Source organism: Spinacia oleracea, chromosome 2, assembly GCF_020520425.1.
Source record: "Spinacia oleracea cultivar Varoflay chromosome 2, BTI_SOV_V1, whole genome shotgun sequence".
Taxonomy (NCBI): Eukaryota; Viridiplantae; Streptophyta; class Magnoliopsida; order Caryophyllales; family Amaranthaceae; genus Spinacia; species Spinacia oleracea.
The window spans coordinates 65,389,988-65,416,097 of NC_079488.1; the positions used below are offsets into that span (position 1 = coordinate 65,389,988).

Genomic DNA, 26,110 nt, shown 5'->3' on the forward strand with positions numbered 1-26,110 from the left:
CGGCGGAGTTCCGAGAACCGGGCGCAAAGTTACGGCATTCCGAACAGAAAAGGGGGTCGGGTCGGGTCGGGTTTGGGTTATAATGAAATGAGCGCAGTAAGTGTTTGGGTGCGATCATACCAGCACTAATGCACCGGATCCCTTAGAACTCCGCAGTTAAGCGTGCTTGGGCGAGAGTAGTACTAGGATGGGTGACCTCCTGGGAAGTCCTCGTGTTGCACCCCTTTTTTTCGCCAAATTCCGTTTTTTATTTTTTCCCGACGACGGTGCCTTTTTTCCGAGGTCAAACGAGGTTGCGGAGCGTAGGTGGTCGAGAAACAAGGAACTTGGAAAAAGAACGGCGGAGTTCCGAGAACCGGGCGCAAAGTTACGGCATTCCGAACAGAAAAGGGGGTCGGGTCGGGTCGGGTTTGGGTTATAATGAAATGAGCGCAGTAAGTGTTTGGGTGCGATCATACCAGCACTAATGCACCGGATCCCATCAGAACTCCGCAGTTAAGCGTGCTTGGGCGAGAGTAGTACTAGGATGGGTGACCTCCTGGGAAGTCCTCGTGTTGCACCCCTTTTTTCGCCAAATTCCGTTTTTTATTTTTTTCCCGACGACGGTGCCTTTTTTCCGAGGTCAAACGAAGTTGCGGAGCGTAGGTGGTCGAGAAATAAGGAACTTGGAAAAAGAACGGCGGAGTTCCGAGAACCGGGCGCAAAGTTACGGCATTCCGAACAGAAAAGGGGGTCGGGTCGGGTCGGGTTTGGGTTATAATGAAATGAGCGCAGTAAGTGTTTGGGTGCGATCATACCAGCACTAATGCACCGGATTCCATCAGAACTCCGCAGTAAAGCGTGCTTGGGCGAGAGTAGTACTAGGATGGGTGAGCTCCTGGGAAGTCCTCGTGTTGCACCCCTTTTTTCGCCAAATACCGTTTTTTATTTTTTTCCGACGACGGTGCCTTTTTTCCGAGGTCAAACGAGGTTGCGGAGCGTAGGTGGTCGAGAAATAAGGAACTCCGAACAGAAAAGGGGTTCGGGTCGAGTTTGGGTTATAATGAAATGAGCGCAGTAAGTGTTTGAGTGCGATCATACCAGCACCAATGAACCGGATCCCATCAGAACTCCGCAGTTAAGCGTGCTTGGGCGAGAGTAGTACTAGGATGGGTGACCTCCTGGGAAGTCCTCGTGTTGCACCCCTTTTTTCGCCAAATTCCGTTTTTTATTTTTTTCCGACGACGGTGCCTTTTTTCCAAGGTCAAACGAGGTTGCGGAGCGTAGGTGGTCGAGAAATAAGGAACTCCGAACAGAAAAGGGGGTCGGGTCGGGTTTGGGTTATAATGAAATGAGCGCAGTAAGTGTTTAAGTGCGATCATACCAGCACTAATGCACCGGATCCCATCAGAACTCAGCAGTCAAGCGTGCTTGGGCGAGAGTAGTACTAGGATGGGTGACCTCCTCGGAAGTGTTGCACCCCTTTTTTCGCCAAATTCCGTTTTTTATTTTTTTCCGACGACGGTGCCTTTTTTCCGAGGTCAAACGAGGTTGCGGAGCGTAGGTGGTCGAGAAATAAGTAACTTGGAAAAAGAACGGCGGAGTTCCGAGAACCGGGCGCAAAGTTACGGCATTCCGAACAGAAAAGGGGGTCCGGTCGGGTCGGGTTTGGGTTATAATGAAATGAGCGCAGTAAGTGTTTGGGTGCGATCATACCAGCACTAATGCACCGGATCCCATCAGAACTACGCAGTCAAGCGTGCTTGGGCGAGAGTAGTACTAGGATGGGTGACCTCCTGGGAAGTCCTCGTGTTGCACCCCTTTTTTCGCCAAATTCCGTTTTTTATTTTTTCCGACGACGGTGCCTTTTTTCCGAGGTCAAACGAGGTTGCGGAGTGTAGGTGGTCGAGAAATAAGGAACTTGGAAAAAGAACGGCGGAGTTCCGAGAACCGGGCGCAAAGTTACGGCATTCCGAACAGAAAAGGGGGTCGGGTCGGGTTTGGGTTATAATGAAATGAGCGCAGTAAGTGTTTGGGTGCGATCATACCAGCACTAATGCACCGGATCCCTTAGAACTCCTCAGTCAAGCGTGCTTGGGCGAGAGTAGTACTAGGATGGGTGACCTCCTGGGAAGTCCTCGTGTTGCACCCCTTTTTTTCGCCTTATTCCGTTTTTTATTTTTTTCCGACGACGGTGCCTTTTTTCCGAGGTCAAACGAGGTTGGGAGCGTAGGTGGTCGAGAAATAAGGAACTCCGAACAGAAAAGGGGGTCGGGTCGGGTTTGGGTTATAGTGAAATGAGCGCAGTAAGTGTTTGAGTGCGATCATACCAGCACTAATGCATCGGATCCCATCAGAACCCCGCAGTTAAGCGTGCTTGGGCGAGAGTAGTACTAGGATGGGTGACCTCCTGGGAAGTCCTCGTGTTGCACCCCTTTTTTCGCCAAATTCCGTTTTTTATTTTTTTCCGACGACGATACCTTTTTTCCGAGGTCAAACGAGGTTGCGGAGCGTAGGTGGTCGAGAAATAAGGAACTTGGAAAAAGAACGGCGGAGTTCCGAGAACCGGGCGCAAAGTTACGGCATTCCGAACAGAAAAGGGGATCGGGTCGGGTTTGGGTTATAATGAAATGAGCGCAGTAAGTGTTTGGGTGCGATCATACCAGCACTAATGCACCGGATCCCATCAGAACGCCGCAGTTAAGCGTGCTTGGGCGAGAGTAGTGTTAGGTTATGATACATATGACATTACATAAATCATGCGGAAACAACCATTAACCCAGGACAACATATTATTTACACATAATCATATAGCATAATTTGGATGCATACTCTTTGTTGCGTGCCCTCCCTAGCTGCGCCCGAACCGAACAAGAACAAGTCTTTTAGGACTCCAAGTGTCGTCCCTCCGTAGATAGTCCACAGCACGTCCGGATCCGCCTTAAGATTGACCAACTAGAATCGCCCTTAAGGTACTAGAAAATTTCGGCACTTTTGAGCAAGATGTGTGTTTTAATTTTCTCTCAAAAACTCACTTTTGAATACTTTGAAACTTGTGTATAAATTATGACCCCTAGGCCTTTATTTATAGAGTTATGGAAAAGGAATCGTAATCCTAGTAGGATACGAATTAATTGAAATTAGAATCCTACATGAATTCTATTTAATTAATTTATCCAATTAGGAATAGTAACTTAATCATACACTGACTCTTGTAGATTCAGGAATCACGCATGAGCACAAACTCACACACACACGGCAGCCACAAGGGCTGCCCATGCGCGTGCGAGCAGCAGCCCGCGCAGCACGGCCCACGCAGCCGTGGCCCTTGGCGCGCGCTGGGCCTGCCTTGCGGTAGGCCTGGGCGCTGCCTTGGCTGGGCTTGTGGCGCGCATGCTTGCTGGGCGATGGCCCCGGCTTCGTGCTGGGCCTTCGTCCGGCAAGCCTCGTCCGATGCTAATTCGTACGATACGCTTCCGATTAAATTTCCATTTCCGGAATCTATTTCCGATACGAACAATATTTAATATTTCCGATTCCGGAATTAATTTCCGTTTCGAACAAATATTTAATATTTCCGTTTCCGGAATTATTTTCCGATTCCGGCAATATTTCCGATTCTGACAATATTTCCGTTTCCGGTAATATTTCCGATTCTGGTAATATTTCCATTTCCAATAATATTTTCCGATACGTACCATGTTTCCGTTTCCGGCAACATCTACGACTTGGATAATATTCATATTTCCGATACGATCCATATTTCCGTTTCCGGCAATATCATCGTTTCCGGAGTATTCATTTCTTGCCTGTGACGATCTTAGCTCCCACTGAAACCAAGATCCGTCGGTTCCGAATATTCATAGATGGAGTATTTAATGCCATTAAATACTTGATCCGTTTACGTACTATTTGTGTGACCCTACGGGTTCAGTCAAGAGTAAGCTGTGGATTAATATCATTAATTCCACTTGAACTGAAGCGGCCTCTAGCTAGGCATTCAGCTCACTTGATCTCACTGAATTATTAACTTGTTAATTAATACTGAACCGCATTTATTAGACTTAACATAGAATGCATACTTGGACCAAGGGCATTATTTCCTTCAGTCTCCCACTTGTCCTTAGGGACAAGTGTGCATTTCCTAATTCCTTTGTCGCTCGATGCTTGCTCTTGAACATAAGGTAAGAGTTGTCATCCTTATTATGTCCAGAGGTGTTCCTCGGTTTCAGAGTTCAACTGATCAAATAAACAGATAATCATAGCCTATGATTCATCCGAGCACGGCCATGCATTTCACAGTTTCTAGCTCTCCGAGTGGCCTTGTACAACTTTTAAGCATCTCATCCCGATTTACGGGAGGACAATCCCAATCTTGCGATCTTGAGATTAGACTTCGTTTGATAGGTGATTACCTGAGCGTTGCCTTTATAGCCTCCTTTTACGGTGCGACGGTTGGTCAACGTCAAAGCAACCAGTTCTCAAACAAGTAATCTCAAATCACTCAGGTATTGAGGATTTAGTGTCTAATAATTTAATGAAATTTACTTATGACAGACTTTCATCTCTTACAGTAAAGTTTCATAGGTCTTGTCCGATACTAGTCTTCCCAAAGTAAGTATCTATGCAAATGATTATGACATTGCCATGTCCACATAGTTCAAGAAACAGAACTACTAGTCATCTTGCATTCTAATCGTCTAACGTTTTCTATGCGTCCAATTTTATAGAAAACTCCGATTAGGGACCATTTTCAACCTTTGACATTCAAGTTCACTTGATAGACATTTCTTAGTCACAGGACTGGTCCTGACAGTCTATCTTGAATATATCGTCAAGTTGAAGGGACTCATCATTTAATAAACCACAAATTAAATGGAAAAATGAATTTCTTTCATTTATTGTGAATGATTAACCAATAATGTTTTACAAAGATTTAAACTCTAAAGCTTTAAAACATTAAACAGAGACATCAAAGCCATTCTCCAATATGCTTGATTCCCATAGCTGCAGTGTGCGAGTTGTGCTTCGCTTGCGGCAGAGGTTTAGTTAATGGATCTGATATGTTGTCATCAGTTCCAATTTTGCTTATCTCGACTTCTTTTCTTTCAACGAACTCTCGTAGAAGGTGAAATCTACGAAGTACATGCTTGACTCTCTGGTGGTGTCTAGGCTCTTTTGCCTGTGCAATAGCTCCGTTATTATCACAATACAGGGCTATTGGTCCTTTAATGGAGGGGACTACACCAAGTTCTCCTATGAACTTCCTTAGCCATATAGCTTCCTTTGCTGCTTCATGTGCAGCAATGTACTCCGCTTCAGTTGTAGAATCCGCAATGGTGCTTTGCTTAGCACTTTTCCAGCTTACTGCTCCTCCGTTGAGGCAGAAGACAAACCCAGACTGTGATCTGAAATCATCTTTGTCGGTTTGGAAACTTGCGTCCGTATAGCCTTTAACAATTAATTCATCATCTCCACCATAGACCAGGAAGTCATCTTTGTGCCTTTTCAGGTACTTCAGAATGTTCTTGGCAGCAGTCCAATGCGCCTCTCCTGGGTCTGACTGGTATCTGCTCGTAGCACTGAGTGCGTACGCAACATCCGGGCGTGTACATATCATAGCATACATTATTGAACCAATCAATGATGCATATGGAATCCCATTCATTCGTCTACGCTCATCAAGTGTTTTTGGGCACTGAGTCTTGCTTAGAGTCATTCCATGAGACATGGGTAGGTAGCCTCGCTTGGAGTCCGCCATCTTGAACCTATCAAGCACCTTATTGATATAAGTGCTTTGACTAAGTCCAATCATCTTTTTAGATCTATCTCTGTAAATCTTGATGCCCAATATGTACTGTGCTTCTCCTAGATCCTTCATCGAAAAACATTTCCCAAGCCAAATCTTGACAGAGTTCAACATAGGAATGTCATTTCCGATAAGCAATATGTCGTCGACATATAATACTAGGAAAGCAATTTTGCTCCCACTGACCTTCTTGTATACACAAGATTCGTCCGCGTTCTTGATAACCAAAGTCACTGACTGCTTCATCAAAACGTATATTCCAGCTCCTGGATGCCTGCATCAATCCGTAGATTGACTTCTTTAGCTTGCATACCTTTTTAGCATTCTTTGGATCCTCAAAACCTTCAGGCTGTGTCATAAAAACAGTTTCTGTTAAAACGCCGTTTAAGAAAGCAGTTTTGACATCCATCTGCCATATTTCGTAATCGTAATATGCAGCGATTGCTAACATTATTCGAATAGACTTTAGCATTGCAACTGGTGAAAAGGTTTCATCGTAATCCACACCGTGGACTTGCCTGTAACCTTTTGCAACCAATCTAGCTTTGAAAACTTCAAGTTTCCCATCCTTGTCCTTTTTCAGTTTGAAACCCATTTGCTTCCAATGGCTTGGTAGCCATCTGGCAAATCGACCAAATCCCATACTTGGTTTTCAGACATGGAGTCTAATTCAGATTGCATGGCTTCTTGCCATTGCTTGGAGCTAGGGCTCGTCATAGCTTGCTTGTAAGTCGCAGGTTCATCACTTTCAAGTAATAGAACGTCATAGCTCTCGTTCGTCAAAATACCTAAGTACCTCTCCGGTTGAGATCTATATCTTTGCGATCTACGCGGGGTAACATTTCTAGATTGACCATGATTCTCACCAGATTCTTCTAAAGATCTCTGAGTTTCATCCTGAATGTCATCTTGAGCATTCTCTAGAGTTTGTTATTCGACTCGAATTTCTTCGAGGTCTACTTTTCTCCCACTTGTCATTTTGGAAATGTGATCCTTCTCCAAAAAGACACCATCTCGAGCAACAAACACTTTGTTCTCAGATGTATTGTAGAAGTAATACCCCTTTGTTTCCTTTGGATAGCCCATAAGGATACATTTGTCAGATTTTGGATGAAGTTTGTCTGAAATTAATCGTTTGACGTATACTTCACATCCCCAAATCTTAAGAAAAGACACATTTGGAGGTTTTCCAAACCATAATTCGTATGGAGTCTTTTCGACAGCTTTAGACGGAGCTCTATTTATAGTGAGTGCAGCTGTATTTAGTGCATGTCCCCAAAATTCTAATGGAAGTTCGGCCTGACCCATCATTGACCTGACCATGTCTAGCAAGGTTCTGTTCCTCCGTTCTGACACACCGTTCCATTGTGGTGTTCCAGGAGGAGTCAATTCTGATAGAATTCCACATTCTTTCAGATGGTCATCAAATTCATAGCTCAGATATTCACCGCCTCTATCAGACCGCAGTGCCTTAATCTTCTTGCCTAATTGATTCTCTACTTCACTCTGAAATTCCTTGAATTTGTCAAAGGATTCAGACTTATGCTTCATTAGGTAGACATAACCATACCTACTGAAGTCATCAGTGAAAGTGATAAAGTAGCTGAAACCACCTCTAGCATTTGTACTCATTGGTCCACATACATCTGTATGGATTAAACCCAATAGTTCATTTGCTCTTTCTCCAACTTTAGAGAAAGGTTTCTTTGTCATTTTGCCAAGTAAACATGATTCGCATTTACCATAATCCTCTAAGTCAAATGGTTCTAGAATTCCTTCTCTTTGAAGTCTTTCTAAGCGTTTCAAGTTTATATGGCCTAATCGACAATGCCACAGATAGGTGAGATCTGAATCATCCTTTTTGGCCTTTTTGGTATTTATGTTATATACTTGTTTGTCGTGATCTAATAAATAAAGTCCATTGACTAATCTAGCAGATCCATAAAACATCTCTTTAAAATAAAACGAACAACTATTGTCTTTTATTATAAAGGAAAATCCCTTAGCATCTAAGCAAGAAACTGAAATGATGTTTTTAGTAAGACTTGGAACATGGAAACATTCTTCCAGTTCCAAAACTAGCCCGGAGGGCAACGACAAATAGTAAGTTCCTACAGCTAATGCAGCAATCCGTGCTCCATTTCCCACTCGTAGGTCGACTTCACCCTTGCTTAACTTTCTACTTCTTCTTAGTCCCTGTGGATTGGAACATAAGTGTGAGCCACAACCTGTATCTAATACCCAAGAAGTTGAATTAGCAAGTATACAGTCTATAACGAAAATACCTGAAGATGGAACGACTGTTCCGTTCTTCTGATCTTCCTTTAGCTTTGGACATTCTCTTTTGTAATGGCCTATTCCATCACAATAAAGACAGCTTGATGTGGACTTGTCCTGCTTTGATTTAGCATTGCCCTTGGACTTTCCACTTTTCTTGAATGGTCTCTTTCTAGCCTTGAGTAAATCTTTGGCTTCACAGTCCAGTACTATTTCAGCCTTTCTGACAAGGTGAATAAATTCTGCAACTGTTTCTTCTCTTGGTTCACTTAGGTATTGTTGCTTGAAGCGACCAAACCCACTGTGTAGTGAATTGAGCAAGACAGAGACTGCCATCCTTTCGCTTATTGGTGTTCCTAGTAGACTTAGGCGATCAAAATATGAACACATAAGATCCACATGGAACCTCAGTGGGACGCCTACCCTCTGTTTAGTGCGAAGGAGCTGAACATGTGTTTCTTGGACCTCCATCCTATAACACCTGTTGGGAGAACTAACCTTTAGCCCAGACATTGATTCAATCAACTCATGGACGTTCAGGTCCCTGTCCTCCGTACTTCCACGACAGATATCCCTCAGATTCTTGATGAGCGTAAAAGGTTCATAAGCTACAAACCTTCTAGCCCAATCATCAGGGATATTGTTCAGCATGAGACTCATAACCTTTTTGAGATCCGCATCCCAGGCGTAAAATCTCTCAGGGGTCATGTCTCTGGCATAGTAGCTTGGCATGGGATGTGATAGTACATACTCAAGTCCATTGAGTTTGACTATTTCAACTAGCTTAGCTTCCCATTCAAGAAAATTTGTCAGGTTCAGCTTGACCATAAGCTCAGAACCCATGATGATGTTTTGATTGTTGTTTGCCATATTAAAACTACAATTGAAAAGAATAAACAAATAAATAACCATTCACAGTTTCTCTTAATAAACTTAAATTCTAGCATACATGCATAATTCAATGTTTATTAAGCATTTTATTCAAGTTATGTGTTCCGGCAGGTGTGAATAAAATGATTCCAAGATCCTAAAATCATTGAAGAACTAAGCACAGTTTGTCGACTTAATCCTAGAACATCTTAGGTAAGCAAAAGCCTTTTGCTAATAGTCTAGAAACTATTCTTGGTTGATAGGTACGTCTAAGAACTTATTAGGTAAACCTATCGAATTTGCCACGACATAAAAGGACTCCTTACTTATATCGTTGAGTTTCACCAAAACTAACATGTACTCACAATTATTTGTGTACCTTGCCCCTTTAGGACCAATAAGTAACACCTCGCTGAGCGAAAACTATTACTAGATTGATGTAAAGGATATCCAAGCAAGTGTATATTTTGGCATGGCACCTTTTAACTCAATTTTTAGGTTTGGAACTTGAGGCTCTTACTATGTTGGTTAGATTTTAAGTGAACTAAAATCCTTAATCATGCAACATAATCAAGCTTTTGATCTCATGCATTTTAAGACATATTTAAAGCAATAAATAACTTAAAACATGCATAAGATATTTGTGATCTAGTATGGCCCGACTTCATCTTGAAGCTTTGACTTCAAAGTCCGTCTTGAAAATCTCCGTGGGAGGCACCATTTTCTTCAAATAGGATAAGCTATAACTAATTACAACTATTTGATGGTACGCAGACCATTTTGAATTGAAAAATAACTTTGGTGCTTTAGACCAATTACATTCAAATTAATGGTACGCAGACCATATTTTCTATCCTATTTGGGCCATACTAGTCACTTCATAACCTGCAAAACAGTACATATACAATATATACCATTCACCCATTCATTATCATGAATGGCCCACATAGCTGGTTAGTAAAACACATTATGCATCACGTAAACATTTGCAGCAATTAATCAAGGGCACCAATAATCTACCAATTATTCAGTCCTTATTAATTTTAATCGAGTTGTTTTAACCTTAAGGATTTGTAGACCTAATCAAGAGTTTATGACTAAAAAGCGCTCCCACTCAAACCAATAAATTCATATGCTTTACTAATTTTAAACATAAAATTGTATTTCTAGTCTAACCGGAAACATACAAATTTAATTAAAATTTAAAGCTCATATAAATTTATAATTGAATCCAAAAATTTAATTTAATTTCAGTCGCATTTAAATTAATTCATGATTTTAATTTTAGTAAAATAATTAGAATAAATTCCATTTATTATAATTATAATATTCAAAATTAAAATCCAAGAAATTAATTCAAATTATTAATTTTAAAATTAATTAAAATTAAGTGAACTGAAATTTTCAAATTAAACATTCAAAACGATCTAATCGTAACGCAAACACCCTACGCGTTGCACGCCCATGGGCCGTACGCACACAGCCATTGCTGGCCATGTGCGCGCAGCCCATGCGCTCGTCGCATAGCTGCTGCTGTCCTATCGCAAGCCTCCGCACAGCGCCCCATCGCACGCGAGCTATCGCTCGCAGTGCGCGCGCGCGAGATCGCTCGCTGGGCGCGCTGGCTCGCTCGCTGTGCGCGCGAGCCATCGCTCGCTGGGGCGCGACATCGCTCGCTGGGCGAGCGACATCGCGCGCTGCGCGCGCGAGCAGTGCTGGGCGCGGCGCTCGTGGCACGCGAGCTTGCGCTCGCTGCGCGCGAGGCTGCGCGCACTTGTGCGAGGCAGCGCGCGTTGTGGCGCAGCTCGCTTGCTGCCCACACGCGACTGCCTTGGCTCGCCCTTCGCCCACGCCCATTCGTTCATTGCTCGTGGCACACGACACAAGGCAGGGCTGCTGCCTTGTGCTCGTGCACTACGCCCTTGCTCATTGCATTCGTGCCGCACGGGCGACGAGCTCCCTTGCTCGTCGTCGCATGCCCGCATTATACAACACCCCTTAAGGGTTACACGAAGCGTCCATTGCTTCGTGCGTGCAAGTTATTTGAACGAATCGCATAAAAATTTAAAATTTATATTTAAAATTAATGACAAATTAATAAATATTATTAATTTCATAATTTTAGGGCGAAAAATCGAAAATTTATTATCCAATTGATTTCCGATTGATATGGATTCAAGTCTAGGTCATAAAAATTTAAAATTTATCGTAAATTTACAATTTTTATGGTGGTTTTTAATCATAGGTTTCTAATTAAATTACAATTAATTATGAAAATCAAATTAATTCTAAATTATTCTAATTTTCAACAAATTAATCATAATTACAAATTAGATTGCATAGTTAACAAGACTAGGCATTCAAACTTGTTAAACATATGCAGTAGGTCAATCAAAAATTCAAGATTTATCAACAGGAATCGCAAATATTTAATTTAACATCTTAAATTTACGAAATTTTGCATTCGAAAAACTAAAACCTTCGAAAAGTCATAGTTAGGCTTCGAATTTGAGAATTCTGGGTTCGGCAGAAAAATACTATTTTTGTCAAAATTTTAGAATGCCTTTTACATGCGGAATTGACACAAAAATCACTCAATTCGGATGAGTAATGAAGAAACTGCCGAAAAACTGCGTACATATAATTAAATAAACGCAATTTGCAATTAATTAACAATTACGAAAATTAATCACCCCTTTTAATTCTTGCAAATTTGTAATATTTAACCATGTTCATGCAATTTAGATTATGAAAATAATAAGGGGCTCGAGATACCACTTTTAGGTTATGATACATATGACATTACATAAATCATGCGGAAACAACCATTAACCCAGGACAACATATTATTTACACATAATCATATAGCATAATTTGGATGCATACTCTTTGTTGCGTGCCCTCCCTAGCTGCGCCCGAACCGAACAAGAACAAGTCTTTTAGGACTCCAAGTGTCGTCCCTCCGTAGATAGTCCACAGCACGTCCGGATCCGCCTTAAGATTGACCAACTAGAATCGCCCTTAAGGTACTAGAAAATTTCGGCACTTTTGAGCAAGATGTGTGTTTTAATTTTCTCTCAAAAACTCACTTTTGAATACTTTGAAACTTGTGTATAAATTATGACCCCTAGGCCTTTATTTATAGAGTTATGGAAAAGGAATCGTAATCCTAGTAGGATACGAATTAATTGAAATTAGAATCCTACATGAATTCTATTTAATTAATTTATCCAATTAGGAATAGTAACTTAATCATACACTGACTCTTGTAGATTCAGGAATCACGCATGAGCACAAACTCACACACACACGGCAGCCACAAGGGCTGCCCATGCGCGTGCGAGCAGCAGCCCGCGCAGCACGGCCCACGCAGCCGTGGCCCTTGGCGCGCGCTGGGCCTGCCTTGCGGTAGGCCTGGGCGCTGCCTTGGCTGGGCTTGTGGCGCGCATGCTTGCTGGGCGATGGCCCCGGCTTCGTGCTGGGCCTTCGTCCGGCAAGCCTCGTCCGATGCTAATTCGTACGATACGCTTCCGATTAAATTTCCATTTCCGGAATCTATTTCCGATACGAACAATATTTAATATTTCCGATTCCGGAATTAATTTCCGTTTCGAACAAATATTTAATATTTCCGTTTCCGGAATTATTTTCCGATTCCGGCAATATTTCCGATTCTGACAATATTTCCGTTTCCGGTAATATTTCCGATTCTGGTAATATTTCCATTTCCAATAATATTTTCCGATACGTACCATGTTTCCGTTTCCGGCAACATCTACGACTTGGATAATATTCATATTTCCGATACGATCCATATTTCCGTTTCCGGCAATATCATCGTTTCCGGAGTATTCATTTCTTGCCTGTGACGATCTTAGCTCCCACTGAAACCAAGATCCGTCGGTTCCGAATATTCATAGATGGAGTATTTAATGCCATTAAATACTTGATCCGTTTACGTACTATTTGTGTGACCCTACGGGTTCAGTCAAGAGTAAGCTGTGGATTAATATCATTAATTCCACTTGAACTGAAGCGGCCTCTAGCTAGGCATTCAGCTCACTTGATCTCACTGAATTATTAACTTGTTAATTAATACTGAACCGCATTTATTAGACTTAACATAGAATGCATACTTGGACCAAGGGCATTATTTCCTTCAAGTAGTACTAGGATGGGTGACCTCCTGGGAAGTCCTCGTGTTGCACCCCTTTTTTCGCCAAATTCCGTTTTTTATTTTTTTCCGACGACGGTGCCTTTTTTCCGAGGTCAAACGAGGTTGCGAAGCGTAGGTGGTCGAGAAATAAGGAACTCCGAACAGAAAAGGGGGTCGGGTCGAGTTTGGGTTATAATGAAATGAGCGCAGTAAGTGTTTGAGTGCGATCATACCAGCACTAATGAACCGGATCCCATCAGAACTCCGCAGTTAAGTGTGCTTGGGCGAGAGTAGTACTAGGATGGGTGACCTCCTGGGAAGTCCTCGTGTTGCACCCCTTTTTTCGCCAAATTCCGTTTTTTATTTTTTTCCGACGACGGTGCCTTTTTTCCGAGGTCAAACGAGGTTTCGGAGCGCAGGTGGTCGAGAAATAAGGAACTTGGAAAAAGAACGGTGGAGTTCCGAGAACCGGGCGCAAAGTTACGGCATTCCGAACAGAAAAGGGGATTGGGTCGGGTTTGGGTTATAATGAAATGAGCACAGTAAGTGTTTGGGTGCGATCATACCAGCACTAATGCACCGGATCCCATCAGAACTCCGCAGTGAAGCGTGCTTGGGCGAGAGTAGTACTAGGATGGGTGACCTCCTGGAAAGTCCTCGTGTTGCACCCCTTTTTTCGCCAAATTCCGTTTTTTATTTTTTTCCGACGACGGTGCCTTTTTTCCGAGGTCAAACGAGGTTGCGGAGCGTAGGTGGTCGAGAAATAAGGAACTTGGAAAAAGAACGGCGGAGTTCCGAGAACCGGGCGCAAATTTACGGCATTCTGAACAGAAAAGGGGGTCGGGTCGGGTCGGATTTGGGTTATAATGAAATGAGCGCAGTAAGTGTTTGGGTGCGATCATACCAGCACTAATGCACCGGATCCCATCAGAACTCCGCAGTTAAGCGTGCTTGGGCGAGAGTAGTACTAGGATGGGTGACCTCCTGGGAAGTCCTCGTGTTGCACCCTTTTTTTCGCCAAATTCCGTTTTTTATTTTTTTCGACGACGGTGCCTTTTTTCCGAGGTCAAACGAGGTTGCGGAGCGTAGGTGGTCGAGAAATAAGGAACTTGGAAAAAGAACGGCGGAGTTCCGAGAACCGGGCGCAAAGTTAGGGCATTCCGAACAGAAAAGGGGGTCGGTTCGGGTTTCGGTTATAATGAAATGAGCGCAGTAAGTGTTTGGGTGCGATCATACCAGCACTAATGCACCGGATCCCATCAGAACTCCCCAGTTAAGCGTGCTTGGGCGAGAGTAGTACTAGGATGGGTGACCTCCTGGGAAGTCCTCGTGTTGCACCCTTTTTTTCGCCAAATTCCGTTTTTTATTTTTTTCCGACGACGGTGCCTTTTTTCCGAGGTCAAACGAGGTTGCGGAGCGTAGGTGGTCGAGAAATAAGGAACTTGGAAAAAGAACGGCGGAGTTCCGAGAACCGGGCGCAAATTTACGGCATTCCGAACAGAAAAGGGGGTCGGGTCGGGTCGGGTTTGGGTTATAATGAAATGAGCGCAGCAAGTGTTTGGGTGCGATCATACCAACACTAATGCACCGGATCCCATCAGAACTCCGCAGTTAAGCTTGCTTGGGCGAGAGTAGTACTAGGATGGGTGACCTCCAGGGAAGTCCTAGTGTTCCACCCCTTTTTTCGCCAAATTCCGTTTTTTATTTTTTTCCGACGACGGTGCCTTTTTTCCGAGGTCAAACGAGGTTGCGGAGCGTAGGTGGTCGAGAAATAAGGAACTTGGAAAAAGAACGGCGGAGTTCCGAGAACCGGGCGCAAAGTTACGGCATTCCGAACAGAAAAGGGGGTGGGGTCGGGTTTGGGTTATAATGAAATGAGCGCAGTAAGTGTTTGGGTGCCATCATACCAGCACTAATGCACCGGATCCCATCAGAACTCCCCAGTTAAGCGTGCTTGGGCGAGAGTAGTACTAGGATGGGTGACCTCCTGGGAAGTCCTCGTGTTGCACCCTTTTTTTCGCCAAATTCCGTTTTTTATTTTTTTCCGACGACGGTGCCTTTTTTCCGAGGTCAAATGAGGTTGCGGAGCGTAGGTGGTCGAGAAATAAGGAACTTTGAAAAAGAACGGCGGAGTTCCGAGAACCGGGCGCAAATTTACGGCATTCCGAACAGAAAAGGGGGTCGGGTCGGGTCGGGTTTGAGTTATAATGAAATGAGCGCAGTAAGTGTTTGGGTGCGATCATACCAGCACTAATGCACCGGATCCCATCAGAACTCCGCAGTTAAGCGTGCTTGGGCGAGAGTAGTACTAGGATGGGTGACCTCCTGGGAAGTCCTCGTGTTGCACCCCTTTTTTTCGCCAAATTCCGTTTTTTATTTTTTTTCCGACGATGGTGCCTTTTTTCCGAGGTCAAACGAGGTTGCGGAGCGTAGGTGGTCGAGAAATAAGGAACTTGGAAAAAGAACGGCGGAGTTCCGAGAACCGGGCGCAAATTTACGGCATTCTGAACAGAAAAGGGGGTCGGGTCGGGTCGGATTTGGGTTATAATGAAATGAGCGCAGTAAGTGTTTGGGTGCGATCATACCAGCACTAATGCACCGGATCCCATCAGAACTCCGCAGTTAAGCGTGCTTGGGCGAGAGTAGTACTAGGATGGGTGACCTCCTGGGAAGTCCTAGTGTTCCACCCCTTTTTTCGCCAAATTCCGTTTTTTATTTTTTTCCGACGACGGTTCCTTTTTTCCGAGGTCAAACGAGGTTGCGGAGCGTAGGTGGTCGAGAAATAAGGAACTTGGAAAAAGAACGGCGGAGTTCCGAGAACCGGGCGCAAAGTTACGGCATTCCGAACAGAAAAGGGGGTCGGGTCGGGTTTGGGTTATAATGAAATGAGCGCAGTAAGTGTTTGGGTGCGATCATACCAGCACTAATGCACCGGATCCCATCAGAACTCCCCAGTTAAGCGTGCTTGGGCGAGAGTAGTACTAGGATGGGTGACCTCCTGGGAAGTCCTCGTGTTGCACCCTTTTTTTCGCCAAATTCCGTTTTTTATTTTTTTCCGACGACGGTGCCTTTTTTCCGAGGTCAAATGAGGTTGCGGAGCGTAGGTGGTCGAGAAATAAGGAACTTTGAAAAAGAACGGCGGAGTTCCGAGAACCGGGCGCAAATTTACGGCATTCCGAACAGAAAAGGGGGTCGGGTCGGGTCGGGTTTGAGTTATAATGAAATGAGCGCAGTAAGTGTTTGGGTGCGATCATACCAGCACTAATGCACCGGATCCCATCAGAACTCCGCAGTTAAGCGTGCTTGGGCGAGAGTAGTACTAGGATGGGTGACCTCCTGGGAAGTCCTCGTGTTGCACCCCTTTTTTTCGCCAAATTCCGTTTTTTATTTTTTTCCGACGATGGTGCCTTTTTTCCGAGGTCAAACGAGGTTGCGGAGCGTAGGTGGTCGAGAAATAAGGAACTTGGAAAAAGAACGGCGGAGTTCCGAGAACCGGGCGCAAATTTACGGCATTCTGAACAGAAAAGGGGGTCGGGTCGGGTCGGATTTGGGTTATAATGAAATGAGCGCAGTAAGTGTTTGGGTGCGATCATACCAGCACTAATGCACCGGATCCCATCAGAACTCCGCAGTTAAGCGTGCTTGGGCGAGAGTAGTACTAGGATGGGTGACCTCCTGGGAAGTCCTGTTGCACCCTTTTTTTCGCCAAATTCCGTTTTTTATTTTTTTCGACGACGGTGCCTTTTTTCCGAGGTCAAACGAGGTTGCGGAGCGTAGGTGGTCGAGAAATAAGGAACTTGGAAAAAGAACGGCGGAGTTCCGAGAACCGGGCGCAAAGTTACGGCATTCCGAACAGAAAAGGGGGTCGGTTCGGGTTTCGGTTATAATGAAATGAGCGCAGTAAGTGTTTGGGTGCGATCATACCAGCACTAATGCACCGGATCCCATCAGAACTCCCCAGTTAAGCGTGCTTGGGCGAGAGTAGTACTAGGATGGGTGACCTCCTGGGAAGTCCTCGTGTTGCACCCTTTTTTTCGCCAAATTCCGTTTTTTATTTTTTTCCGACGACGGTGCCTTTTTTCCGAGGTCAAACGAGGTTGCGGAGCGTAGGTGGTCGAGAAATAAGGAACTTGGAAAAAGAACGGCGGAGTTCCGAGAACCGGGCGCAAATTTACGGCATTCCGAACAGAACAGGGGGTCGGGTCGGGTCGGGTTTGGGTTATAATGAAATGAGCGCAGCAAGTGTTTGGGTGCGATCATACCAACACTAATGCACCGGATCCCATCAGAACTCCGCAGTTAAGCTTGCTTGGGCGAGAGTAGTACTAGGATGGGTGACCTCCTGGGAAGTCCTAGTGTTCCACCCCTTTTTTCGCCAAATTCCGTTTTTTATTTTTTTCCGACGACGGTGCCTTTTTTCCGAGGTCAAACGAGGTTGCGGAGCGTAGGTGGTCGAGAAATAAGGAACTTGGAAAAAGAACGGCGGAGTTCCGAGAACCGGGCGCAAAGTTACGGCATTCCGAACAGAAAAGGGGGTCGGGTCGGGTTTGGGTTATAATGAAATGAGCGCAGTAAGTGTTTGGGTGCCATCATACCAGCACTAATGCACCGGATCCCATCAGAACTCCCCAGTTAAGCGTGCTTGGGCGAGAGTAGTACTAGGATGGGTGACCTCCTGGGAAGTCCTCGTGTTGCACCCTTTTTTTCGCCAAATTCCGTTTTTTATTTTTTTCGACGACGGTGCCTTTTTTCCGAGGTCAAACGAGGGTTGCGGAGCGTAGGTGGTCGAGAAATAAGGAACTTGGAAAAAGAACGGCGGAGTTCCGAGAACCGGGCGCAAAGTTACGGCATTCCGAACAGAAAAGGGGGTCGGTTCGGGTTTCGGTTATAATGAAATGAGCGCAGTAAGTGTTTGGGTGCGATCATATCAGCACTAATGCACCGATCCCATCAGAACTCCCCAGTTAAGCGTGCTTGGGCGAGAGTAGTACTAGGATGGGTGACCTCCTGGGAAGTCCTCGTGTTGCACCCTTTTTTTCGCCAAATTCCGTTTTTTATTTTTTTTCCGACGACGGTGCCTTTTTTCCGAGGTCAAACGAGGTTGCGGAGCGTAGGTGGTCGAGAAATAAGGAACTTGGAAAAAGAACGGCGGAGTTCCGGGAACCGGGCGCAAATTTACGGCATTCCGAACAGAAAAGGGGGTCGGGTCGGGTCGGGTTTGGGTTATAATGAAATGAGCGCAGCAAGTGTTTGGGTGCGATCATACCAACACTAATGCACCGGATCCCATCAGAACTCCGCAGTTAAGCTTGCTTGGGCGAGAGTAGTACTAGGATGGGTGACCTCCTGGGAAGTCCTAGTGTTCCACCCCTTTTTTCGCCAAATTCCGTTTTTTATTTTTTTCCGACGACGGTGCCTTTTTTCCGAGGTCAAACGAGGTTGCGGAGCGTAGGTGGTCGAGAAATAAGGAACTTGGAAAAAGAACGGCGGAGTTCCGAGAACCGGGCGCAAAGTTACGGCATTCCGAACAGAAAAGGGGGTCGGTTCGGGTTTCGGTTATAATGAAATGAGCGCAGTAAGTGTTTGGGTGCGATCATACCAGCACTAATGCACCGGATCCCATCAGAACTCCCCAGTTAAGCGTGCTTGGGCGAGAGTAGTACTAGGATGGGTGACCTCCTGGGAAGTCCTCGTGTTGCACCCTTTTTTTCGCCAAATTCCGTTTTTTATTTTTTTCCGACGACGGTGCCTTTTTTCCGAGGTCAAACGAGGTTGCGGAGCGTAGGTGGTCGAGAAATAAGGAACTTGGAAAAAGAACGGCGGAGTTCCGGGAACCGGGCGCAAATTTACGGCATTCCGAACAGAAAAGGGGGTCGGGTCGGGTCGGGTTTGGGTTATAATGAAATGAGCGCAGCAAGTGTTTGGGTGCGATCATACCAACACTAATGCACCGGATCCCATCAGAACTCCGCAGTTAAGCTTGCTTGGGCGAGAGTAGTACTAGGATGGGTGACCTCCTGGGAAGTCCTAGTGTTCCACCCCTTTTTTCGCCAAATTCCGTTTTTTATTTTTTTCCGACGACGGTGCCTTTTTTCCGAGGTCAAACGAGGTTGCGGAGCGTAGGTGGTCGAGAAATAAGGAACTTGGAAAAAGAACGGCGGAGTTCCGAGAACCGGGCGCAAAGTTACGGCATTCCGAACAGAAAAGGGGGTCGGGTCGGGTTTGGGTTATAATGAAATGAGCGCAGTAAGTGTTTGGGTGCCATCATACCAGCACTAATGCATCGGATCCCATCAGAACTCCCCAGTTAAGCGTGCTTGGGCGAGAGTAGTACTAGGATGGGTGACCTCCTGGGAAGTCCTCGTGTTGCACCCTTTTTTTCGCCAAATTCCGTTTTTTATTTTTTTCCGACGACGGTGCCTTTTTTCCGAGGTCAAATGAGGTTGCGGAGCGTAGGTGGTCGAGAAATAAGGAACTTGGAAAAAGAACGGCGGAGTTCCGAGAACCGGGCGCAAATTTACGGCATTCCGAACAGAAAAGGGGGTCGGGTCGGGTTCCCTTCACACACAAAATACGAAAACACATTCTTACTCTCACACAAAATTGCTCTCGGTTTTGGGCATACGTTCTGACTCCATCCGGCTTTGTGAGTGCACACAACGTCGGAGTTGCGCTAATCCTGGAGGGCGACCGCATTCTGTTCTACTGCACCGGGAGGTAGCGCGGAATCGTCTTTTAGGACAGTGGGTGTCCACGACGCAACAATTGTTCTTCGTTCAGTTCATCGAATCAGATAAGTTTGTTCTAAGTTTCGCTTTAATCGCAACAGTAGTTGGTAGGAAAAAAGAGGGGGTGGATTCCCCCGTTTCCTCTATGCATAAGTTGGAGGTAGAGGTGGAGGTGGAGGTGGTGAAGGAACAAATGTTGTTGGTGGCAAGACTTGATGATTTGCAACACCCTCTCGTGGTGGTGGCGGAGTCGTTGGTCTTGTTCTTCTATTTCTTGTTCTCTCCTCTGCTAGTATGTTACCATAACGGACCTTGTAATCAGTGGAAGAGAACCATGGTGATGCTTCTTGCCAGCCAACTTTAATTTTAAGATAAACATGATCATGATAATTAATTAGTACGTACGCGTAATAATACCAAAACATAAGACAATATATAATGTATGTGAATGAAAAGTTTAAGGAAATTATTAAGGATTGTACCGTTAGTAGGTAGGGTAAATTCTGGTGGTGGCGGACCTGGAGGTGGTGGCGGCGGAGCTGCTTCTTGCAAGCCAACTACATATTGATCAAGATAGAGAGAAAAACAAAGAGAATTGAATTATTAGTGTTAAAAATTAATAATACCGACAATGAGAATGAAAATGAAATCGATTTTTGTCACACCAACAATTAATTTTGGCACAACAGCTTGTGAGTAAAGTACAGAAAACTATACTGATCTCAATTTGTGTGCCAAAATTATTTCCCTAATGAAAACTGTCAGGGTAAAAAAGAATGTACCATTGGTAGCTCTAGCTTGTGTAAAATCTGGTGCAAAGCTGGCTAGTAGAAATAAGATTATTACAAAAGCTTTTACAGCAAAACTTGATTGTAATTTCTACAAACCGGATAACCAATAATGAAATTCAGAATTACGTACGGAGTAGAATTTATATGGACCCGAACGGTCCATCTACGTCCAAGTCAAAAAAGGGAACGTGGTCATTACTAGACCCTTTCCTTTTGTTTTTGGTCTAAATATGAGAACTAACCAACAACTTATTTTGCAAAAATGTCTAAAATTACTTAACCCCTTTGACTAATTATGTGTTTTAAATTAGTATTGGCTTCACAACTTTATTTCAATAGTGAAATTTGTACGTGGCTCGAATTGAGTCCAGATCCTCTAGAGTTTTAATAAAACTCTACAAGGTAGAGTTGTATCTAAACCATACATTTTAAAATCAATGGCTCATATTGATGAGAAAAATTAGGGGGGTTGGAAAGATAATATATGAACCATTGATTTTTCATTCAATGGTTGATATGCTCAAACTCTATCTCGTAGAGTTATTTTAGAACTCTAGAGATTCCAAAACCGCTCGAATTATGCATGTCCTAGGAGTCTATGAGTCGATGACTACTTCTTAATTCAAACAGTTTCTTTTGGCGAATGCAAATACGATATAGAAATTACAAACATGTGATATTAACGTAATATGTCCTCAATTTTAACCGATAAACTAAAACCTCATTGGTCGATTACTCTGGATGTTTTGATAGTTGTTGGAGACAAGACTACGTTGGGATAATCAGTTTTACTAAGACTCCGTTTGGTAGGGCGTAAAACGTTTTCATGAAAAACGATTTTCCTCTCATTTTACGTTGTTTGGTTGGGTAAGGGATGTAAAATAATTTTCCATGACTCCCTAAAAGGTGGAAAACCCTTTTCCTTTTGAAAGGGAGGGAAACCACTTTTCCTTCTTTCCTCCTTACCTCCCTCTTCTTTCTTCCCCTCAATCTTCACCATCTTCTCCCATTTTCCTTTGAGTTACCAAACAAAGGAAAACTAGTTTGGAATTGTGTTTTCCCTTGAAAAATGTTTTCCATGGGAAATCATTTTACAATGAAAACATTTTACGCCCTACCAAACGGAGCCTAAGTCAGAGTAGTTGTTGGTTTCTTATGTTCATGATTTGTTAATTAATTAACTTGTTATTCTAGATAGTCATTTAATTCCTTTGTATTTATCACTAGTTTTAGCATATAGATTATGTTGTACTTATACTTTTTAGGGTCAAGGCTCTATTCTTAATTCTTTTTACCTTAATATTGATGAATTTAAAATTATTTTCGTTGAACATAAATTTAGTTGTTGCATGTAATTCCAAGCCATATATATATTGGACATATTTGAGGTGACAGTAAATATGTCTATTTCGCATCTTCTTTTGCTATACTGGTGGCTTAGTATGCTTGACCATAAGGCGTTTGGTTCCGAAAGAACATGCCAATCAAGTTTGGTTAGAAGGTTTGAGTTAGCTTGTCGAACTGATCTGATGTCTAGACCTCCCTGTTCACGGGGTATTATGAAAACATGCATTGAGATTGACACAACAATCATCAAAATAATGAAGTTTATATTTATATAATAGTATAGAATACAAATATGGTCAAAGTTAGTTTTTTTTTGATTCAACGAAGGAAATAAATCCAAATAAAAGCAAAAACTACGAACTACAAAATGGGAAAATAAACTTGGGAGGAATTAGACGAGGTATAGCCACAGCCTTAGAATCGGAGGAATTATGTGAGTAGCGTAAAAATCAAAGCGATGCATCTTTTGTGAAGCAGGTAAATTATTTTTGAAGGACAAAAGATATTAGCTAGACAATATAGAAAAAACAATTGTTGTTTTTACAAGAACAAAATGGTCACGAGTTTATTTCTTTTTTCATCAAGTAAATAAGGGGTGTAGAATCACCACAACTTCTCTAAATATATACTATGACTCTATGAGTTCTATTTTTCAAATTTTAAGTTGGTTCATTATGGATCGATGAAATCTAGGCCACTTATTTACTGGATTAACCCCATTGCAGGCGAAGAGTAAAATCTACTTGAATGCCTGAATCTGTGTTGAAAATAATGATACCAGACTCTGGAGTTTTAAGATGACAAAGTTTGAAAATAATGTTTTACACGTGTTTTTGTTACATTTTCTTAATTAGGTTAAGTTAGGAAAATATGCTATTGAAATCTTCATGTTTGTTGCTATTGACAAAGATTTTGTCACTTGGTAAAGTGAAGGGAAATTCAATCTTTTTTCCATTTTGATTGGTTCCAACTTCCAAGTACTAATATGCTAATATTGTGCATTTATGGTTCATGTTGAACTGAAAATTGGCATGGGATCCTACCCAAAAATTCGGACATAGTATCATGTTTGTTACAACTGGTCCAGCACGTCAAATGGTGAATTATTCATACTTAAAAAGGCAAATCTGATGTTAAGGAAGGCAAGACGTACACGAGGTAAGCCTTTTTGCTCAACTTCTAATGTTAAGAAATAGAGACTTGGCGAAGTATTTAGTGAGATTCTTTTATGAACAGGCACACATTTGGAAGATACTCAGCTTAGGACCTTAAAATCTGCATAAGAAATGAGATGTGTTTAGCATTGGCCCTCTGAGATGTTTAGGATGTAATAGGTTCCTAGAGTGTAGAATTTTAGTGCTGCAATAAGTTGAGTATTTAGTCCCACACTGGATATGTATACAAATTAACATCGCTTCCTTTATTATTCTTGCTTCATATAAACATTGTCCCTTTCGGAACGATACAAAGAAGATTAGTATGGCTCCTGCACGAAGATTACACGCACAAATCTACTTTGTTTACAGCCTTCATCACAGTAACCCGCAAGACTCCCAGTGTCATGGTATGTCGTTATAGGATGAATGGATAATATTAGCAACTATGTTTTAGACTTTTAGTATGTATTAGAGTTTGTTGACGATAGTGATCACCACATTTTGCATTGAAATCTAAAATTTTTCAATAAAAATGCTTATATTTGGACTTTTGTAAGCTCTTTTGAGGAACTTTCTTCTGAAAATAAACTTGTTGTGGATGGCACACGATGACGTAATAGTGTAGCTGCGTAAAGAGTAATTAATTATGATTAAGAAGCCATAACGACCCATAAGGCTCAGTCATCTATAGTTGCAATAAGCAGTTTCAGTTGCTGGTAGACTTTATAATTAACAGACTCTGAACCAAATCTGCACTACTAACGAGTTCAGGGACTTTATAATTAACTGACTCTGAACCAAATCTGACCCTGAACCAAATCTGACCCTGAACCAAAGATTTTCATTTCAGGTATTTTAATGGATGCACGTTTTTGAAGAACAGATTTAGTGTCAGCAGGCCCGGCCCTGAACCGGCCCAAAGTGGGACACGGAACAGGGCCTCCGATTATAAAAGGCCCCCAAATCCAAAATCTTGTTTATTGGATATTAAAAAAAAAAAAAAAAAAAAACTCCAAACTCAGCAACACGTGAAACTGTAAAAAGGAAAAGAACATAAGTATACTTTCTGTAATTTTTATCACTCCCAAGGAGGAAAGGAAAAGTGTCAGAGTATCGGAAAGAGTATTTTTTAGTAATTTGCTTTTATTTAGTAAAGGTTTAATTTTCTTGACAAGGCAACTTTTCATTAGTACTGAGTATAACTGTATAAGAGTACTTCATATTTAGAGATTTTTAGGGGCTTATTTTGCCTAAAATTTTTCAGGGGGCCTATTTTGCCTAATTTTTTTTTTAGGGGGACTATTTTTAATTGATAGCACAGGGCCTTCATTTCATTTGGGCCGGGCCTGAGTGTCAGATTACTTCCTCCAATGTCATACAGATCAATGCCAATGTCAAGTTATTTGATTTTTCACTTTGTCATCATAAACTCTTAAAACTTGGCAAATAACAAGCATATTTTTAGTATAGCTGTCTTGCTTAAATCTTAAGTAAGAATTGATTAGGGGCCGCGCGAACGCAGGCCCCCACTATCACAAATTATGACGTACACTCTTCCACTTGGGGAGATGTTAGGCAGGCACTCCTCCGAAGTGCAATGGAGGTCACCTACTTAGGCCATGAGCCTTAATGATCACTCATTGACCCCGTCCAGGTAAGTAATTTGCTAAGTCATACGCATTTCATATTTATACTCATTTTTCCTGTAAACCTCTTTTTAGTTACACGATGTGGGACAATATCCGTTGGTCATGACTCTGCATCAAATCAGTACGGACTATGTATTTTTGTAAATATTAACTCTTTAAACTTAGCTATACAGAAGTATTAACTCATTAATAATGATTCCTTATTATTAATGTTCTCCCAAGTACGTTAGTATTGCATAGTCAAAGAGGACTAAGAATGAAAACCTATATAATTTAACTAGATAATCAAGATCGAATGAGTCTGAGTTTGATAGCTACCGAGTTTACAAACCGGTAGGTTTCCTGTCAACTAGTTAGGTTTGGTTCTTCACCTTTAAAAACAGTACGGTTTCTGCAACATGAATCACATGGATTAATTCATGATTATGTCTAACATCCCAAAGCTAATGCAGAGTAGACGTGATAGAACAAAAAATGCTATAAACTATCTCAAACTCAGAAGGAAAAAGGCGAAAAAGGGTTGAGAAATCTGTCAGACAACTGTATGATCATCCCAAATCTCACGTAGGAAGCAAGGGAACGATGCTCTACAACACACAGAGATCAGAAGATCAGCCGATAGCCATTAATCACGCTCAGAACAAGCCAGTTTCTTCTATTACTAGACTTACTTGTATGACTTATTTACCTACAACCTACTAATCTTTATGGGAAAACTTGATTGATAGTTTAATTGGTCAAATACACTAGTTGTATTTTAGTTTGCACTGAAATAAAACAAGGAAAGAAAGTTAGCCATTTATCACCCAAAAAAGAAACAAAAGGTTTGAAGTCTGTCAGACAACCGTGCGATCTTCCTCAAGCTCACAAGTGAACTGAGAAACGATCATCTACAGCGCCAGAGACCAGTAGATCAATTGGTAGCCATTAATCACGCTCAGATCGCACGGTCATGATTCATCCACCAGACTTGGTTTTCTGTCTCTTTAGAACTCAAAGATACAGAGGTACGAATACTATAGAACAGATCCTGTTCAAGTAAGGTCGTGCTATGTCATTCATTTCCTCTTGTTTATAAAAATACATACTACAACATATATAGTCTATGTGGGACTTTTCTACCAGATTTGTTTTTGTACTTTCATTGAATGTTCATTTAGCCCCAAAGATGGTTTAACGAAGTGAAACTGTTACTTGGGCTGCTCAGCCCTTATTTTTGCGTATGCTATCACTTGTTTGGTTTCTTTCCTCTCGGTGTGGAGGGTCTCCTAATGCTTTTCTATTTCCTATTAGGTAAAAAAACAAAAAAACTTGTTTCGTATATATTCCAAACTACATCGGTTGTGA

The 26,110-nt window shown here is 42.7% G+C and overlaps 1 protein-coding gene, 29 non-coding genes and 1 pseudogene across 30 annotated transcripts; 28 read left to right on the forward strand and 3 right to left on the reverse strand.

Annotated features, from left to right (window-relative positions):
* Positions 1–106: 106 nt before the first annotated feature.
* LOC130468828 (5S ribosomal RNA) lies at positions 107–224 on the forward strand. The gene has a single exon (XR_008929213.1). It is a non-coding gene; the product is annotated as a 5S ribosomal RNA (ribosomal RNA).
* Positions 225–444: 220 nt separating this feature from the next.
* LOC130468726 (5S ribosomal RNA) lies at positions 445–563 on the forward strand. The gene has a single exon (XR_008929111.1). It is a non-coding gene; the product is annotated as a 5S ribosomal RNA (ribosomal RNA).
* Positions 564–783: 220 nt separating this feature from the next.
* On the forward strand, positions 784–902 carry LOC130468853 (5S ribosomal RNA). The gene has a single exon (XR_008929238.1). It is a non-coding gene; the product is annotated as a 5S ribosomal RNA (ribosomal RNA).
* Positions 903–1,066: 164 nt separating this feature from the next.
* On the forward strand, positions 1,067–1,185 carry LOC130468823 (5S ribosomal RNA). The gene has a single exon (XR_008929208.1). It is a non-coding gene; the product is annotated as a 5S ribosomal RNA (ribosomal RNA).
* A 164-nt stretch (positions 1,186–1,349) lies between these two features.
* LOC130468909 (uncharacterized) lies at positions 1,350–1,467 on the forward strand (annotated as a pseudogene).
* A 214-nt stretch (positions 1,468–1,681) lies between these two features.
* LOC130468821 (5S ribosomal RNA) lies at positions 1,682–1,800 on the forward strand. The gene has a single exon (XR_008929206.1). It is a non-coding gene; the product is annotated as a 5S ribosomal RNA (ribosomal RNA).
* A 213-nt stretch (positions 1,801–2,013) lies between these two features.
* On the forward strand, positions 2,014–2,131 carry LOC130468892 (5S ribosomal RNA). The gene has a single exon (XR_008929277.1). It is a non-coding gene; the product is annotated as a 5S ribosomal RNA (ribosomal RNA).
* A 164-nt stretch (positions 2,132–2,295) lies between these two features.
* On the forward strand, positions 2,296–2,414 carry LOC130468851 (5S ribosomal RNA). Its single transcript, XR_008929236.1, has one exon. It is a non-coding gene; the product is annotated as a 5S ribosomal RNA (ribosomal RNA).
* Positions 2,415–13,310: 10,896 nt separating this feature from the next.
* On the forward strand, positions 13,311–13,429 carry LOC130468797 (5S ribosomal RNA). Its single transcript, XR_008929182.1, has one exon. It is a non-coding gene; the product is annotated as a 5S ribosomal RNA (ribosomal RNA).
* Positions 13,430–13,643: 214 nt separating this feature from the next.
* On the forward strand, positions 13,644–13,762 carry LOC130468740 (5S ribosomal RNA). Its single transcript, XR_008929125.1, has one exon. It is a non-coding gene; the product is annotated as a 5S ribosomal RNA (ribosomal RNA).
* Positions 13,763–13,981: 219 nt separating this feature from the next.
* Positions 13,982–14,100, forward strand: LOC130468551 (5S ribosomal RNA). The gene has a single exon (XR_008928936.1). It is a non-coding gene; the product is annotated as a 5S ribosomal RNA (ribosomal RNA).
* A 213-nt stretch (positions 14,101–14,313) lies between these two features.
* LOC130468729 (5S ribosomal RNA) lies at positions 14,314–14,432 on the forward strand. Its single transcript, XR_008929114.1, has one exon. It is a non-coding gene; the product is annotated as a 5S ribosomal RNA (ribosomal RNA).
* A 219-nt stretch (positions 14,433–14,651) lies between these two features.
* On the forward strand, positions 14,652–14,770 carry LOC130468905 (5S ribosomal RNA). The gene has a single exon (XR_008929290.1). It is a non-coding gene; the product is annotated as a 5S ribosomal RNA (ribosomal RNA).
* A 214-nt stretch (positions 14,771–14,984) lies between these two features.
* Positions 14,985–15,103, forward strand: LOC130468844 (5S ribosomal RNA). The gene has a single exon (XR_008929229.1). It is a non-coding gene; the product is annotated as a 5S ribosomal RNA (ribosomal RNA).
* Positions 15,104–15,322: 219 nt separating this feature from the next.
* Positions 15,323–15,441, forward strand: LOC130468737 (5S ribosomal RNA). Its single transcript, XR_008929122.1, has one exon. It is a non-coding gene; the product is annotated as a 5S ribosomal RNA (ribosomal RNA).
* A 221-nt stretch (positions 15,442–15,662) lies between these two features.
* LOC130468838 (5S ribosomal RNA) lies at positions 15,663–15,781 on the forward strand. Its single transcript, XR_008929223.1, has one exon. It is a non-coding gene; the product is annotated as a 5S ribosomal RNA (ribosomal RNA).
* A 214-nt stretch (positions 15,782–15,995) lies between these two features.
* Positions 15,996–16,114, forward strand: LOC130468730 (5S ribosomal RNA). The gene has a single exon (XR_008929115.1). It is a non-coding gene; the product is annotated as a 5S ribosomal RNA (ribosomal RNA).
* A 219-nt stretch (positions 16,115–16,333) lies between these two features.
* LOC130468749 (5S ribosomal RNA) lies at positions 16,334–16,452 on the forward strand. Its single transcript, XR_008929134.1, has one exon. It is a non-coding gene; the product is annotated as a 5S ribosomal RNA (ribosomal RNA).
* A 220-nt stretch (positions 16,453–16,672) lies between these two features.
* On the forward strand, positions 16,673–16,788 carry LOC130468879 (5S ribosomal RNA). Its single transcript, XR_008929264.1, has one exon. It is a non-coding gene; the product is annotated as a 5S ribosomal RNA (ribosomal RNA).
* Positions 16,789–17,001: 213 nt separating this feature from the next.
* LOC130468731 (5S ribosomal RNA) lies at positions 17,002–17,120 on the forward strand. Its single transcript, XR_008929116.1, has one exon. It is a non-coding gene; the product is annotated as a 5S ribosomal RNA (ribosomal RNA).
* Positions 17,121–17,339: 219 nt separating this feature from the next.
* Positions 17,340–17,458, forward strand: LOC130468901 (5S ribosomal RNA). The gene has a single exon (XR_008929286.1). It is a non-coding gene; the product is annotated as a 5S ribosomal RNA (ribosomal RNA).
* Positions 17,459–17,672: 214 nt separating this feature from the next.
* LOC130468845 (5S ribosomal RNA) lies at positions 17,673–17,791 on the forward strand. The gene has a single exon (XR_008929230.1). It is a non-coding gene; the product is annotated as a 5S ribosomal RNA (ribosomal RNA).
* A 214-nt stretch (positions 17,792–18,005) lies between these two features.
* On the forward strand, positions 18,006–18,123 carry LOC130468899 (5S ribosomal RNA). Its single transcript, XR_008929284.1, has one exon. It is a non-coding gene; the product is annotated as a 5S ribosomal RNA (ribosomal RNA).
* A 220-nt stretch (positions 18,124–18,343) lies between these two features.
* LOC130468902 (5S ribosomal RNA) lies at positions 18,344–18,462 on the forward strand. Its single transcript, XR_008929287.1, has one exon. It is a non-coding gene; the product is annotated as a 5S ribosomal RNA (ribosomal RNA).
* Positions 18,463–18,676: 214 nt separating this feature from the next.
* LOC130468732 (5S ribosomal RNA) lies at positions 18,677–18,795 on the forward strand. Its single transcript, XR_008929117.1, has one exon. It is a non-coding gene; the product is annotated as a 5S ribosomal RNA (ribosomal RNA).
* Positions 18,796–19,014: 219 nt separating this feature from the next.
* LOC130468903 (5S ribosomal RNA) lies at positions 19,015–19,133 on the forward strand. The gene has a single exon (XR_008929288.1). It is a non-coding gene; the product is annotated as a 5S ribosomal RNA (ribosomal RNA).
* Positions 19,134–19,347: 214 nt separating this feature from the next.
* Positions 19,348–19,466, forward strand: LOC130468878 (5S ribosomal RNA). Its single transcript, XR_008929263.1, has one exon. It is a non-coding gene; the product is annotated as a 5S ribosomal RNA (ribosomal RNA).
* A 496-nt stretch (positions 19,467–19,962) lies between these two features.
* On the reverse strand, positions 19,963–23,959 carry LOC110776326 (uncharacterized). The gene is made up of 4 exons (XM_056835986.1): positions 23,906–23,959; positions 20,602–20,698; positions 20,302–20,376; positions 19,963–20,177 (listed from the first exon to the last, which is right to left on the reverse strand). The coding sequence occupies exons 1-4, from the start codon at positions 23,957–23,959 to the stop codon at positions 19,963–19,965; spliced, it is 441 nt and encodes a 146-aa protein (XP_056691964.1).
* LOC130468199 (U6 spliceosomal RNA) lies at positions 23,377–23,479 on the forward strand. The gene has a single exon (XR_008928619.1). It is a non-coding gene; the product is annotated as a U6 spliceosomal RNA (small nuclear RNA).
* A 656-nt stretch (positions 23,960–24,615) lies between the features above and the next one.
* Positions 24,616–24,776, reverse strand: LOC130468174 (U1 spliceosomal RNA). Its single transcript, XR_008928598.1, has one exon. It is a non-coding gene; the product is annotated as a U1 spliceosomal RNA (small nuclear RNA).
* Positions 24,777–25,593: 817 nt separating this feature from the next.
* Positions 25,594–25,811, reverse strand: LOC130468406 (small nucleolar RNA U3). The gene has a single exon (XR_008928795.1). It is a non-coding gene; the product is annotated as a small nucleolar RNA U3 (small nucleolar RNA).
* Between the last annotated feature and the right edge of the window lie 299 nt (positions 25,812–26,110).